Source organism: Artemia franciscana, chromosome 2 (genome assembly GCF_032884065.1).
Source record: "Artemia franciscana chromosome 2, ASM3288406v1, whole genome shotgun sequence".
NCBI lineage: Eukaryota > Metazoa > Arthropoda > Branchiopoda > Anostraca > Artemiidae > Artemia > Artemia franciscana.
In genome coordinates, this window is record NC_088864.1 from 53,636,926 (window position 1) to 53,654,009 (window position 17,084).

At 34.1% G+C, this 17,084-nt stretch overlaps 1 protein-coding gene across 1 annotated transcript in view; it reads left to right on the plus strand.

Moving 5' to 3' along the window:
- Window positions 1-17,084, plus strand: part of LOC136043666 (suppressor of lurcher protein 1-like) — a 99,903-nt gene that overhangs the window by 53,959 nt on the left and 28,860 nt on the right. The window contains exon 2 of the mRNA XM_065728565.1: window positions 13,406-13,520. Coding sequence (XP_065584637.1) covers window positions 13,406-13,520 — 115 coding nt within the window. The remainder of the gene's footprint in view (window positions 1-13,405; window positions 13,521-17,084) is intronic.

The window sequence follows — 17,084 nt, forward strand, 5'->3', positions numbered from 1 at the left end:
GGGGGGCACAGGGGGATATAAATGACGACCGGGACACCGGGACACAAGGAATATAAATGACGCCCGGGACACTCAAAGAGAAATCACAGACTGGAACACCGGGACACAAATGACGACCGGGACACAGGGAATATAAATGACGACCGGGACACAGGGACATAACTACAAAGGGGACGCCGGGGTGCACAGGGGGATATATAAATGACGATGGCGACTCAGGGAATGGTCGATTAGCAATCACCATCAACAAAGCTCAAGGGCAATCATTAGAATCATGAGGTATAGATCTGAATACGGATTGTTTTCCCATGGACCATTATATGTTGCATGTTCAAGAGTCGGTAAACCTGACAATCTATTTATATGCACAGACAATGGGACAGCAAAGAATGTTGTATATTCGCAAGTTTTACGTAGTTAAAAACATATATATATATATATATATATATATATATATATATATATATATATATATATATATATATATATATATATATATATATATATATATTCACAGGTGGGACATAGGGACACAACTACAATAGCGCGTAACTAATATGACGCGTAACGACTTACGCGCGCGGGGGGGCTTGGGGGGGCGCAAAGCGCCCCCACCAACTAGGTGTTGGGGTGGCGCGAAGCGCCACCCCAACAGCTAGTACATATATATATATATATATATATATATATATATATATATATATATATATATATATATATATATATATATATATATATATATATTTGATTTTGGCTCTCCACAGAGGAATAATTAAAACGAAATTTGCATATTTTTTTTTTTTTTGGCTAAATGGCTTTCTCATAATTTTGATCAAATGATTTGAGAAAAAAGAGCGGGAGAGGAAGCCTAGTTGCCCTCCAATTTTTTGGTTAATTAAAAAGGCAACTAGAACTTTGAATTTCTTACGAATCTTTTTATTAGTAAAATATATACGTAACTTATAAATTAGCTTACGTAAAGAATTTTTTATTCTCATGTTTTTATTACACATATGAAAGGGTTCGCCCCCTCGTCAGTACCTCTCTCTTTACACTAAATCTTAAATTTTGTCTTAATTTATTAAGAATGACCCCTGAATCACAAAAGCCGTAGAATAAATAGTTGACATTACTAAAAATACTTTAGCGTAAAGAGCTAGGTATTAGGAGGAGGTGAGCCCCTCATGTGGGTAATAATTTCTGTCTTTTTAAGTTTTAATGCTGCTACTTACTTCTAGCTGAAAAAAAACTTTTATATATTTATTTTTTCATTGTCTATTTTTAAATAATGCTAGTAAATCCTGCGCTCCCTTCATGGAAATTTTCTTCCCCCATAACAAATTCCTCGATGGAAAGTTCCCCCAGTATGTCCCCCTCTTCTCAACCGCTCCCCCCAACCAAAAAAATCCTCCTGAAAACGCCTGTACACTTCCCAATAACCATTACTACATGTAAGCACTGGTCAAAGTTTGTAACTTGTAGCCCTTCCCATGGGAACTGTGGAGGAGTAAGTCGTCTCCAAAGACATAGTTATAAGGTTTTCCGACTACGCTGAATAAAATGGCTATCTCAGAATTTTGATCCGTTGACTTTGGGAAAATAATTAGCGTGGGAGGGGGCCCAGGTGCCATCCTATTTTTTTTGTTAGTTAAAAAGTGCCCTAGAACTTTTCATTTCTGTTAGAATGAGCCCTCTCGCAACATTCTAGGACAACTGGGTCGATACGATCACCCCTGGGAAAAAAACAACAAATAAACACGCATCCGTGATCTGCCCCTTATTTCTCCTTCTCCACCCCTTATTTCTCAAAATCGTCTGATCAAAACTAAGAGAAAGCAATCTGGCCAAAAACAGAATTAATATACAAATTTCATTTTAATAATTTATGTGCGGAGAGCTAAAACCAAACATGCATTAATTCAAAAACGTTCAGGAATTAAAAAAAAAAAACTCATTTTTTCTTAGATGACAGTAAGGAACGACATTAAACTTAAAACGAACAGAAATTACTCCGTATATGAAATGGGTTGTCCCCTCCGCAATCCCTCGCTCTTTACGCTAAAGTTTGACTCTTTGCTACAATTCTACTTTTTAAAACAATTAAAGGCTTTAGCGTAAAGAGCGAGGGATTGCGGAGGGGACAACCCATTTCATATACGGAGTAGTATATATATATTATATATATTACAGCTAGTATATATATATATATGTATATATATATATATATATATATATATATATATATATATATATATATATATATATATATATATATATATATATATATATATATATATATATATATATATATATATATATATATATATATATATATATATATATATATATATATATATATATATATATATATATATATATATATATTAAATATATTACATATATATACATATATATATATATATATATATATATATATATATATATATATATATATATTTATATTTATATATATATATATATATATATATATATATATATATATATATATATATATATATATATATATATACTAGCTGTTGGGGTGGCGCTTCGCGCCACCCCAACACCTAGTTGGTGGGGGCGCTTCGCACCCCCCCAAGCCCCCCCGCGCGCGTAAGTCGTTACGCGCCATATTAGTTACGTGCCATTGTAGTTGTGTCCCTATGTCCCACCTGTGAATATATATATATATATATATATATATATATATATATATATATATATATATATATATATATATATATATATATATATATATATATATATATATATATATATATATATATATATATATATATATATATATATATATATATATATATATATATATATATATATATATATATATATATATATATATATATATATATATATGTTTTTAACTACGTAAAACTTGCGAATGTACAACATTCTTTGCTGTCCCATTGTCTGTGCATATAAATAGAATGTCAGGTTTAACGACTCTTGAACATGCAACATATAATGGTCCATGGGAAAACAATCCGTATTCAGATCTATGCCTCATGATTCTAATGATTGCCCTTGAGCTTTGTTGATGGTGATTGCTAATCGACGATTACCTGTGTCACCATCGTCATTTATATATCCCCCTGAGCCCCCCGGTGTCCCTGTTGTAGTTGTGTCCCGGTCGTCATGTCCCGGTGTCCCGGTCGTCATTTGTGTCCCGGTCTGTATATACATTCGTTTTTGAATTGGTCTTTTTTTAGGTTTTAGTTTTTTACCTTTTTTTAGTTTTGTTTTTCTTTTTTTTAGTTATGTTTTTCTCCTTTATTTTTAATTTTTTTTTCTTTTTCATTTTATTTTCTTTTTTAGTTTTTTTTTAGCTTTTTTAGTTTTTTATTAGTTTTTAGTTTTTTTTTCTTTTTAGTTTTTTGTAGTTTTTACCTTTTTTTTAGTTTTTAATTTTTTTTACTTATGTCCTGGTCGTCATTTATACACCCTGTGTCCCAGTCGTCATTTGTATCCCGGTGCTTTGTTGATGGTGATTGCTAATCGAACATTCCTTGTGTCCCGGTCGTCATTTATATTCCCTATGTGCCGGTGTCCCAGTCGTCATTTGTGTCCCGATGTCCTGGTCTGTAATTTCGTCAGTCGAAAACATGACGTCAGTCGACACAGAAACATGACGTCACTTTTTTAGTTTTTTTTTTTCTTTTTTTTTAGTTTTGTTTTTCTCCTTTATTTGTCATTTTTTTTTCATTTTATTTTCTTTTTTAGTTTTTTTTTAGCTTTTTAGCTTTTTTAGTTTTTTATTAGTTTTTAGTTTTTTTTTCTTTTTAGTTTTTTGTAGTTTTTACCTTTTTTTTAGTTTTTAATTTTTTTTACTTATGTCCTGGTCGTCATTTATACTCCCTGTGTCCCGGTCGTCATTTGTATCCCGGTGCTTTGTTGATGGTGATTGCTAATCGAAGATTCCTTGTGTCCCGGTCGTCATTTATATTCCCTATGTGCCGGTGTCCCGGTCGTCATTTGTGTCCCGATGTCCCGGTCTGTAATTTCGTCAGTCGAAAACATGACGTCAGTCGACACAGAAACATGACGTCACCTGACAGATCCACAGACAGACAACTTATTTTTATATATATAGATAGGTATATAAATATATATATATATTTTCTTTTTAGATTTTTGTAGTTTTTACCTTTTTTATTTTTTTTTCTTCTTTTGTATTAATGCTAAATCCAAAGTTCAAACCTGGAGCCTCTCGGACCTAGAACCTGAAACATAACGCTTTACCAACTCAGCTACTTCGGCTTGAATACATTCGTTTTGAGCAGCTTCCTCGGGTGTTGCCATTGTAGGTTCTTCAGTCATTTTAAAATTAGAAATTTCTCTTTCAACGGTCTTCTTACAATTAAAAATTTGTCTTTGAATGATATTCTTAAATACCTGTGTCCTGGTCGTCATTTATATTCCCTGTGTCCCGGTCGTCATTTGTGTCCCGGTATCCCAGTCTGTAATTTCTCTTTGAGTGTCCCGGTCGTTATTTATATTCCCACTGTCCTGGTCGTCATTTGTGTCCCGGTCTGTAATTTCTCTTTGAGTGTTTTTTTCTTTTTAGTATTTTTTAGTTTTTTACATTTTTTCTTTTTTCAGTTTTCTTTTTCTTCTTTATTTTTCAGCTTCACTATGAAATACATATCGCCGAACCTTTGTTTTTTAACTAAAATCTGGTAGGCGTTGATGACCTTATCCAAGTCAAAATCCCAAACCCAATCATCATCGCTATCATTTTCAGTTTTGATATGTTTTGACTCTCGCTGTCCAGGTGGATCTTCACCTAACTGCGCGGTTTTGCGTTCTTTAGCCTCAAGCCTGTTTCCTTGCTGTTCTTTTGATTCCTCGGCACGCTTTCTTTTCTGACTTTCTCTATCAGCAGCAAGTTTTTTGGCAAAGACTCTTTGAGTATCTTCATCGGCTTTTGCCATTGTAAGTTCATCAGTCATTTTAAACTTAAACATTAATAGATTTCTACGTGAACATATATGTCTTAAATATCTTTAATGACGTCACCGTCATAGCAAAAATGACGACAACTAACTTCATGAAGTCAGTCGACACAGAAACATGACGTCACCTGATCCACAGACAGACACACAGACAGACAACTTATTTATATATATATATATATATATATATATATATATATATATATATATATATATATATATATATATATATATATATTACTCCGTATATGAAATGGGTTGTCCCCTCCGCAATCCCTCGCTCTTTACGCTAAAGCCTTTAATTGTTTTAAAAAGTAGAATTGTGCCAAAGAGTCAAACTTTAGCGTAAAGAGCGAGGGATTGCGGAGGGGACAACCCATTTCATATACGGAGTAATTTCTGTTCGTTTTAAGTTTTAATGTCGCTCCTTACTGTCATCTAAAAAAAAAATGAGTTTTGTTTATTTAATTCCAGAACGTTTTTGAATTAATGCATGTTTAGTTTTAGCTCTCCGCACATAAATTATTAAAATGAAATTTGTATATTAATTCTGTTTTTGGCCAAATGGCTTTCTCTTAGTTTTGATCAGACGATTTTGAGAAATAAGGGGTGGAGAAGGAGAAATAAGGGGCAGATCACGGATGCGTGTTTATTTGTTGTTTTTTTTCCCCAGGGGTGATCGTATCGACCCAGTTGTCCTAGAATGTTGCGAGAGGGCTCATTCTAACAGAAATGTAAAGTTCTAGTGTCCTTTTTAACTAACCAAAAAAATAGGAGGGCAACTGGGCCCCCTCCCACGCTAATTATTTTCCCAAAGTCAACGGATCAAAATTCTGAGATAGCCATTTTATTCAGCGTAGTCGGAAAACCTTATAACTATGTCTTTGGAGACGACTTACTCCTCCACAGTCCCCGTGGGAAGGGCTACAAGTTACAAACTTTGACCAGTGCTTACATGTAGTAATGGTTATTGGGAAGTGTACAGGCGTTTTCAGGAGGATTTTTTTGGTTGGTGGGAGCGGTTGAGAAGAGGGGGATATACTGGGGGAACTTTCCATCGAGGAATTTGTTATGGGGGAAGAAAATTTCCATGAAGGGAGCGCAGGATTTACTAGCATTATTTAAAAAAAAAACAATGAAAAAATAAATATATAAAAGTTTTTTTTTCAGCTAGAAGTAAGTAGCAGCATTAAAACTTAAAAAGACAGAAATTATTACCCATATGAGGGGCTCACTTCCTCCTAATACCTAGCTCTTTACGCTAAAGTATTTTTAGTAATGTCAACTATTTATTCTACGGCTTTTGTGATTCAGGGGTCATTCTTAATAAATTAAGACAAAATTTAAGATTTAGTGTAAAGAGAGAGGTACTGACGAGGGGGCGAACCCTGTCATATGTGTAATAAAAACATGAGAATAAAAAATTCTTTACGTAAGCTAATTTATAAGTTACGTATATCTTTTACTAATAAAAAGATTCGTAAGAAATTCAAAGTTCTAGTTGCCTTTTTAATTAACCAAAAAATTGGAGGGCAACTAGGCTTCCTCCCCCGCTATTTTTTCTCAAATCATTTGATCAAAATTATGAGAAAGCCATTTAGCCAAAAAAAAAAAAATATGCAAGTTTCGTTTTAATTATTCCTCTGTGGAGAGCCAAAATCAAAACATACATTTATTCAAAAACGTTCAGAAATTAAATAAAAAAAAATAAGTTTTTTCAACTGAAAGTAAGGAGCAACAATAAAACTTAAAACGAACAGAAATTATATCGCGTATGAAAGGGGCTGCTTCCTCATCAACGCCCCGCTCTTTACGCTAAAGTTTTTTACTGTTTTAAAAAGAAGAGTTGAGAGGAAGAGTCAAACTTTAGCGTAAAGAGCGGGGCGTTGATGAGGAAGCAGCCCCTTTCATATACGAAGTAATTTCTGTTCGGTTTAAGTTTTAATGTTGCTCCTTACTTTCAGTTGAAAAAACTTGTTTTTTTATTTAATCCTCTTTTGAAGAGTCAAAAGTGACTTGAGCACAGCCAGCCCTCACCCCATGCCCTTTTTTCTCATCCGATCAAAATTTTGAGACAGTTATTTTGTTCAAAATAGTCCAAAGATCAAATAACTATGCTCATGGAGTTGACAGTATCCCCAGAGCCCCCGGTATAAATTCTGTTAGCTCTACAAGTTGTCCATTGTTAACATGTTAGGTCTTTTATTGAGAAAATAGGGTATGTTTGATCCTGGGTCTTCAAAAAAGGTTAGGGTATTAAGGTGAAACTTTCAAAGTATTTTGAAGAGATTCTAAAGGGGGATTGGAGGGCATACAACACCCTTTCCTTGCCATTTTTAGATACCCCCTCTGCTTAACAATGATCTAAATTTTAAATTACCATTTCTTTCCAAAAAACTGTATAGCTATGCCTCCAAGGATGTCATGCCCCCCACAGCCCCAGGCAAAGATTGTGCATCCAGTTTATCACAAGTATTCAGTTTAGCAATCGCTTACATGTAGTACTTACTATTAAGAAAAGGGTAAATATTTGATCATACGTGTATCCAGAAAGGCTAAGGGCATTAAGGTGAAACTTTGGGGAATGTTGAGGGGTGTGTTGAACTAAATAAAAAGCAACTATGTGCATCCAGTTTATCAAAAATAGGATATACAATACCGTAACAACGGAAGAGGGTATTAAGTTGATACTTTCAGGACAAGCTGAGGGGGATGTAAAGTGGCTGAAAGGCTGTCAGCCCAAATACCATGTCCCTTTTAGCTGCCCTGACTCAAAAACACATTAGATCAAAATTTTTAATAGCCATTTTATTCAAAATAGTCTAAAGGTCAATAACTATGCTATTAGGGATGACATAACCCCCATAGCTTTTGAGAGGGCTGCCAAAAACAATCAAAATAACTCTGCACATACTGGATGTCAAAAAGATGTATCATCAATATTTAAGGAACGGCTGAGGATATTAAGTTGAAACTTTAAGGGTTGTTGTAAGGGATGTTGAAGAGTAATCAGAGGGCAGCAAGCCCTCTTCTTTGTACCTTTTGATGCCCCTCCCCTCAAAATTTATGAACATTTTTTAAAAAAAAGTCAAAAGGTCTAGTAAATGTTCCTCTGGGGATGTTCCCCCCTAAAAGTCCCAGAAGTATGAATTGTAAATTATAAAACTTGCTCTTTTTTACATGCAGAATATATTATTAGAAAAATGGGAATTGTCTGATTCTGAGGGGATTAAGTTTAAACTTCCTCGGGTTGAATAGTATATTTCCTGACGAAGTTTTTATGATAGATTTTAAAGTGGAAGCAATAATTTGAATAAATGATAGTACTTAAGGGAGAAATAAGAGTAATTGGCAATCAAAAAAAAATTCACGTCCGTTTGAGAGGAAGCAGAATCATTTTACCAAGTTTAATAAAATATTCCCTGATGATGTTTTTTAAATAAATTTTAAAGTAAAAGCAATGTTTTGAATAAACGATAGAATTTAAGGGATAAAAAATTGTAAGTGACATACAAAAAAATCTTCATGTCGGTTTGAGAAGAAGCTGGATCATTTTACGAAGTTGAGTAATATATTTCCTGATGAAGCTTTTTAAATAAATTTTAAAGTAAAACTAATGTTTTGAATAAATGATAAAATTTAAGCGATAAATAAGAGTAAGTGACATTCAAAAAAATCTTCATGTCTGTTTGAAAAGAAGCTGGATTATTCTTACCAAGTTGAGTAATATATTTCCTGATGAAATTTTTTTGTAAAAGCAATGTTTTGAATAAATGATAAAATTTAAGGGATAAGTAAGAGTAAGTGACATTCAAAAATCTCCATGTCTGTTTGAGAAGAAGCTGGATCATTTACCAAGTTGAATAATATATTTCCGGATGAAGTTTTTAATGAATTTTAAAGTAAAAGCAAAATTTTGAATAGATAATAATATTTAAGGGAAAAATAAGAGTAAAAGACATAAAAAAATATATTAATGTCTATTTGAGAAGAAGCTGGATCATTTTACCATGCTCAATAACATATTTCCTGTTGAAGTTTTTTAATTGAATTTTAAAGTAAACGCACTACTTTCAATAATTGATAATATTTAAGGGAGAAATAAGAGCTTCCTCGGGACTTGGTAGGTCAATTTATATTCCCCAGGTAATGGCTGAGACCATGGCCGGACTAAGGTCTTGCTGAACCCCTGCACTTTAAAAATATCGTACCCCTCATACCGATCGTGCTCTATTGAAATATAATGGGGCTCAGTAAGGGATTTTTTTTCAAACAGTTCGTGGTAGCGAAATATAAGTAAGGAGCGACCCGGATCAATAGTAACTGAAACTCTAAAAAACATAATTTTGATACCAATATATACATCAAAAGAATCAAATTTTTATGCTGATTTCGAACATGTAAGTTTAATCAAGTTTAGTTTTACACATAAAAAGCTACGAGCCAGAGAAAATTTGCCTTATTGTGAAAAACGGGGGAAACATCCCCTAAGAGTTATAGAATCATACCATCAGATTCAGCGTATCAGAAAACCTTACTGTAGAGGTTTCAAGCTCATATCCTCAAAAATGTGGAATCTTGTATTTTTTGTTTTGCCATAAGAAAGATCAAATATGCATGTTTATTTATTTTTGTTGCTGTTGTTTTTCTAAGGGGTGATCGTATCGACCCAGTGGTACTAGAATGTCATGTGAGGGCTCATTTTAACGGAAATTAAAAGTTCTAGTGTCAATTTTAAGTGACCAAAAAATTGGAGGGCAGCTAGGCCCCTTCCCACGCTCATGTTTTCCCAAAGTCACTGGATCAAAATTTTGAGATAGCCATCTTGTTCAGCACAGTCGAAAAATCTAGTATGCATTTCTTTGAGGACTACTTATGAACTTTGCCGATTGTTTACATATAGCATTGGTTATTGGGGATTATACTGACGTTTTCGGGGGAATTTTTTTCTGGTGGTAGGGGGCTGGGCGTTACATGAGAGGATCTTTCTACGGAGGAATTTATCATTGGGGAAGAGAATTTCCATGAAGGGGTGCTGGATTTTCCAGCGTTTAAAAAAAAACGAGAAATTAAATTAAAAAACAAGTTTTTTCATCTGAAAGTAAAGATCAACATTAAAAATTCAAACAAACAGAAATTATTACGTATATGAGGGAGTTCTTCCCCTCCTCAATACCTGGCTCTTTACGCTAAAGTATTTTTAGGAATTTCAAAAGAGCTATGTATTCTAATTAAACGGCCTTTGTGATTCAGGGATCATTCTTAAAGAATTGGAACAAAATTCGAATTTTAGTGTAAAGAGCGAGGTACTGACAAGGGGGCTAATACGTAATAAAAATATACAAATATAGAAGCTCTTTACGTAAGTTAGTTTCTAAGTTATGTATATTTATTACTAATAAAAACGTTCTTAAATAAAATTAAAAGTTCTAGTGGCCTTTTTAACTAACAAAAAAATAAAGGGCAACTAGGCCTTCCTTCCGGCCCCTTTTTTCTCAATTTCACTCGATCAAGACTTTGAGAAAGCCATTTAGCCAAAAAAAGTAAAATTAATATGCAAATTTCGTTTTAGTATCCATTTGCGATGAGCCAAAATTAAAGCCCTCATTAATTCAAAAACGTTCTGAAATTAAATAAAAAAAAAACAACTTTTTTCTTTTAACTGCAAGTAAGGAGTGACATTAAAACTTAAAACGAACAGATATTATTCCGTATATGAAAGGGGCTGTCCCCTCCTCAACGCCCAGCTCTTTACGCTAAAGTTTTTATTGTTTTAAAAAGTAGAGTTATAAGAAAGAGTTAAACTTTAGCGTAAAGAGTGGGGGCTGAAGAGGGGACAGCCCCTTTCATATACGAAATAATTTCTGTTCGTTTTAAGTTTTAATGTTGCTTCTTACTTCCAGTTTAAAAAAAAACTTTTTCTATTTTTTCTTTTAGAGAAGTGCAAATATCATTTGTGAGCTAAGTTAATTTATCAATAACTGGACACTTTCATCTGAGACCGACTCTCTGATGTTGTTGTCTCATAGGGCCAAAATTGATTACTTCAAAAGAAGATTCAGCAGATGCCAGAGCTATTAAACTCGGTAAAACACAGGTTAAACATATGAAGCATGCCTGGGGGAATTTCCCTGAGGGAAATTGTCGTGGTGAGTTTTTTAAGGGGAAGGATTCTCTTTGGAGAATATTCTGCCGTGAAGAGTATCTTTCTAGAGAGTTTAACATAAGGTATTTTCTGGGGGGGGGGGCATACGTCGGCCCTAAAAAGGGTATCAGCCAGCAAGCAACCATTGCCAATAGTCACCAAATACAAAAAAAAACTCAGGAAAACACCAAAAAATGGAATTTTTGAAACAAAATGTGCATCAAAAGAATGTATATTCTAAGGTGATACTAGCTATGTAAAAAATTTGATTATAATATACCCACAAGAAGTTATTAGCTTAAGTAAATTTCCATTATTAAAAAAAAATGGGGGCACCGCCCCAAAAAGTAAGATAGAAAGTCATAGATGTTAACAAAATACTCTTGCATATGATTTGAAAGTCCCTTATTAGAAAAATGTAGCGTCTCACATTTTTCGTGTCAAGGACATGATTTTTTTTCTATTAGGGAAGATTTTATTGAGCTACTGGCATTAAATTTCGGTTTGTGTCTTATTCGAAGGAAAAAAGTGATTTTAGTGCCTTTTTCAAAATCCAAAAAAGATTATAGGGTAGCCAGCCTTAACTGCCGTCCATTTTTTCTTCTAGTCCCTCACCTTTGCCAAAGCTTATAGTGCATAAAAATTTTAAGACAGTCAATTTAATCAGGGAAGTCAAGATACAAAAGTAATACACTTATAGAGGTAGCATGGCCCATGAACCCCAAGGGACATGGTCCTAAAGCTGTGGAGAGTTCACCAGTTCTTGTTGAAGGATTCATCAGTATATCTTTGGTTAAGGTAAAGCTTGTATAGACTACATTGTCGACATAAGGATCTCAAATTTATTTTGGCTGGTAACATTTTAGGTTTCCAAAAAAAAAAACTGGGGAAACAAAAAGAAATTATGCAAATGACTAATTTCGAATGAGAAAGTTTGTCAGTGAATTGTGTAGAAAAATGAGAATTTTATTCCCTTGTGGAGTCTGGATCCCACAAATGTTCTATAGCTTCGTTAAGCCACTCTAGGATCCCAAGGACCTTACCTTTTTACACAAATGACCAAATTACACTAGTGCCAATTTCAAAGGAATTTGTGGAATATGAGCCCTTTACAAAATTTTTAATCGAAGAATGAGAGTTATTACCTCCACCCATGATTGAAGAACACTATTCCTTCTTTTCCCTATATTGCCATGAATATGAAACTTAAAGGCTGCTTAAGTTGCAAAATAGTTGGCAAATAATGAAGACACCCAGTGTCTCATAGCGGAAAAACTTGTGATAAGACTGAATGTCAAAATACTTTTTTCAATGAGAAAGATATGATACGAAACTGTGTATTCTAGAGGCAAGCTCCCTGGAATTTGCTAAATATAATATTTGAAATGAAATTTTTAGAATATTTTTTTTTTAGTAGACCTAAAGAGTGACAATAAAACTAGAAAACAATAAAGAAATTTTGTTAAATGTATAAAAGTGGGAAAATGTGTCAAAGACAAAACTTCTAGTTAACAAAATATCCTCTAAGAGACTAATCTCACGGAAGAGAAATAATCCACTTAGTTTTTTTCGGTTTCACTAGAATATTTGATTTTGTTTTCTAGCTTTGTTACCTTTTTCTCAAAATTGCTTGCTGAATTTAGAAATTGGGAAATAGACTGTTCATGCTAAAAAAAAAAGAAAAAAAGAAAAAAAGATTGAAACCCAGCTTTGCTCTAGAAGTAAAATATTTTTCAGCTATAAATAAATTCATAGCATTGCTAGTTTATTCGGTGGACTTGTCATGATTACGTTTTTTTCTTTTTTTTCCATTATGTCTACAAGGAAATCCAGTGACGTCAAATACATATGTAAAAGAAGGGGGTGGCTTCCCAATGTGATCAGCCAACTGAAAGAAATATATTGATTCTTTAAAATTGAGACGTAAAATGCTATGATTTTACCGTTTTTACCCCAATTTTGGTGCAATTTAGCTTGATTTGTACAGATATCCTGCCTTAGTTGTACGCCAACCTGACGTTGTTGATAACAACCTGACGTTGTTGTCGTTGGCGTTTTTTTTTTCGTTATATTAATATTAAGAAAAGGATCAATGGTTCTCAAAAGCGCAAAAAGAGTTACGTGGAATTCTTGACATTTGAATTTATCGCTTCTATGGCTCAAGCATGATGTTAAAATCAAGGGGGAAATGTCTTTCATAGATTTTATCTTTCTTATTAACAGGTGTGGTTGTGACACAGCTCAGTTACTAGTTTTTGACTCGAAGTCAACTAAATAATTTACTTTCTAGGCAAATGACAGATTTGACTCAACGGGTTTTTACGCCACCTACAGATTCATTCCAGTAGCGGTGCCTGTCTCCGTCACTAGGCGACAAGAAACACCTAATGGAGGCACGACAGTTGGTGAGTTGAAATGAAATTTTTGTATTTCTCATTGTCGCTTGTCTTCTGACTGCAGTTTCTCCTCGATCTCATGGTGTCACCATAGGCTCGATACAACCACTCTGGGAAAAATATAAATTCTTCCTTAAATTTTTGACCAATTAGATCGCTTGTGGCCAGAAATCTCAATGTGCCAGTTTGAAGAAAAACACGACTATGTAGCCGATTTCGAGGCTGGACACTGGGACAGCTACGCGGCAGGCTTGTATGCATTGATTCTTTGTCTTCTAACGACAGACAATTTGAGCCTCTTCTTGATGTCTTGGGCCTGGCCACTGCACAGCTACGCGGCCAGCTTGTATATATTGATTCTTATTGTCGCTTGACTTCTAACAGCAGACAGTGTGAGCCTCTTGTTGATATTTTGGCGTCAGGTTCAATACAATTACCCTAGGAATAATACAAATTTTCCTTAAAGTTATGACCTATTTAGATCGTTTTTGTGGCCAGAACTGTCAATGTGCAAATTTCAAGTAAAAAAAATTAAGCTGGGCCCCGGTATTTGGCACGTGGCTCGTTTGTATACATTGATTCTTATTGTAAGTAGCAAACTCCAAATGAAACACCTTTGTTTGCTACTTTTTTCCTGGGAAAATTAAGGTTTTCACAGGGAAAGCATATAGCGTTGGAGAGTCCCAATTACTTGCCACTTTCATTTTTACCACGTTCTTATTCTCGCTTAAATTTGAGTACTTTTCTGCAAAAAGGGTAAAACATTCTCAAAAGGGTAAATGATTTTAATGAAAATATCATTATCAAACAGTTCGTTGTAATGAACTGCAATAAAGGAGCGACTCGGCTCAATAGTAACCGAAACTCTAAAATTGGAATTTTAATATTATTAGATATATCGAAAGATTTGGTTTATTATGGAAATTCCAAATATTTAAGATAATTAAATTTAGTATTAACCATCAAAAGCTATAAGCCTGAAAAATTTGCCTAATTTTTGAAAAATAGGGAAAATACTCTTTGAAGGTCTGGGAATCTTGTTCAAAATTACATCATGAAATTCAACGTATCTGAGAACCTTATTGTGGAAGTTTCAAGCTTCCATATTCAAAAATATTTAATTTTACTTTTTTTCCCAGAAGAAATACCAGGGATGCGTGTTGATTTTTTTTTCTATGGGTGATAACAATGAACCAATCGTCCTAAAATATCGGTAAAGGACTCATTCGAACGGAAATAAGAAGTTCTAGTGGCCTTTTTAAGTAACCAAAGAGATTGGGAGACAACTAGTCCCCCCTTTTTATCCTCAAAGTCAACCCATGAAAATTCTCAAAATTTTAAGATAGCCATTTTGTTTAGCATAGTTGAAAATTATATGAACTATGACTTTGAGGAAAACAGCAACCCCACAGTCTCTGGAGAAGGTCTGTAAGTTTGAAGTTTGCCCTTTGTTTATCTATAGCGTTTGTTATTGGGAAGTATGCAGACACTTTTCGGGGGGATTTCCGCTAAAGGGATTTTCCAGAGGGAGAAATTCCCATGGGGAGGGAAGTTTCTGGGGGGGTGAACTTTCCAGCGATAAATTTGCGCTGGGAGGATTTGCAAGAATTTCCATACAAAATTATTTTTATTTGTCTTACTTTCTTTTGCTCAATTTTACACGGGGAGATGTTAAGGAGAATCGTCCGGGGGATATTTTTACCGGATTGAAATTGTGTATAGTATCTTTCCACAGGGGGAGGGGATTTACCACGCAAGAAATTCTTCATGAGTGGTCATTGTCAAGTTTTCTACTAAGGGTGGGATGGGGGGCTTCTTGGGGGAAAACTTTTACACAGAGGAAGCTATTTCCAGCATGATTTTAAAGACAATCGCAAATTAAAGTCTCTTTCAAACGAAAGTGTGGTAAGAAAAATTTTCCACCTGGAATCGTCTGCAAATAATTTCTTAGATCACACTGATTTCCCATTCATGAAAGATTAAGCAAAAAAAAAACGGATTTTGATTTCAACATAGCAGTGAACAAAAAATAAAAACAAAAAATACTTTAATTAAGAAACCATTTTAGATTTATTTTAAAAATAGTTCAAAAAAGGAATGTTTTTTATAAGGGATATTCTATTAGGTAATGGATATCCTGAAAATGTTAAAACAAACGAAAAAAGTAAAAAAAAAGTTAATGGAGCCTGTAATATTAGAAGAAGATGGGTCAATTCATCAAATAAATTACACAACTTTGCCTTACATCCCAATGTTGTCACAGAAATTAAGAAGAGAACTAAAAAAATATAATATAAAAACAACATTTAAATCACGACAAACCATAAGCTCTTCTAAATAATGGAAAAGACAAGGTTCCAAGAAACATACAAATGGGAGCATACGAATTTTTTTGGTCTTGTGGTAAATTTTATGTAGGAAGAAAACAGCAGAATTTAGAAAATAGGCTATAACGACGCAAAAATGCCATTACTCGCTTAAACATAACCAAAAAGATTGCAATCAGTTTGAACCAGCTTTTGCAGAACACAAATTTGACTTTCCTCATTACAATATTTTTTTTGATCAAACCAAAATTGTAGATACGTCTGTAGGCCTTTTGTAAAGATTCAGAGACATTATAGAAATAAACAAGATTATCCATGTAGATATTAGTATTAATAGCGATGAAAGGGTTTTTATGATAAAATCAATTTATAATATTTTAATGAAGGAGCAGGTAAAATCGTACACCAGTACTGATTTACATAGTTGTCCTGGAACAAGTGATAACCTTGGGAAGAAAAGTCAGAATGAGGTCAAAGCTGGAAAAAGTCAACGTACTGCAGCGAAACTAGCAAACAATAATACATTTAATTTATAATTCATGATTTTTTTTTTATTAGCCTGTGAGATTTAGTTAGGGGTAATGGACCTTGGGTTTGGTGACCTTTTTCCTATTTTTCAAGCAAATATCGTCTTCATTTTTAATATACACTGAAAGTTGAGAGGAAAGTAACCCATAGTTTCACTATAGACATTCCACTACTACTACTAAAAACTGACCGCAGCAACAAGGCACCTGATGCCAACACAACTACGCACGCTCCTCCTCCATCCCAATCCATTCAAAACCTCCCTCTTTGAACCCTCCCAGTAAGCTCCCATTTCCTTTAAATCTTTCTTTTTGACATCCTCCCAACCCAGATGAGGACTACCTGCTTTCCGTTTAGCCCTAGATGGTTGGCCAAAAAGGACTATCTTCGGCAATCGGTCATCCTTCTTTCACAGAACATGCCCTAGCCATCTCAACCTTTCTTTCATTATAGCCCTAGAAAGTGGGATTGAATCATATTTTTCGTACAGCCCACTGTTTAAAATACGGTCAGTCAGTAGGGTACCCAGAACAGTCCGTAGATAATTTCTCTGGAAAACATCTAGTAAATATCCATCCGCTTTTCGGAGCACCCATGCTTTAGAGCCATATTTAACCACTGCCATCACTGTACTTTCCAATATTCTAACCTTGGTTTGCAGACTTATCTTTCTTTTCTTCCAAACTTTTTCTAACTGTGAAAAAACACCATTAGCCCT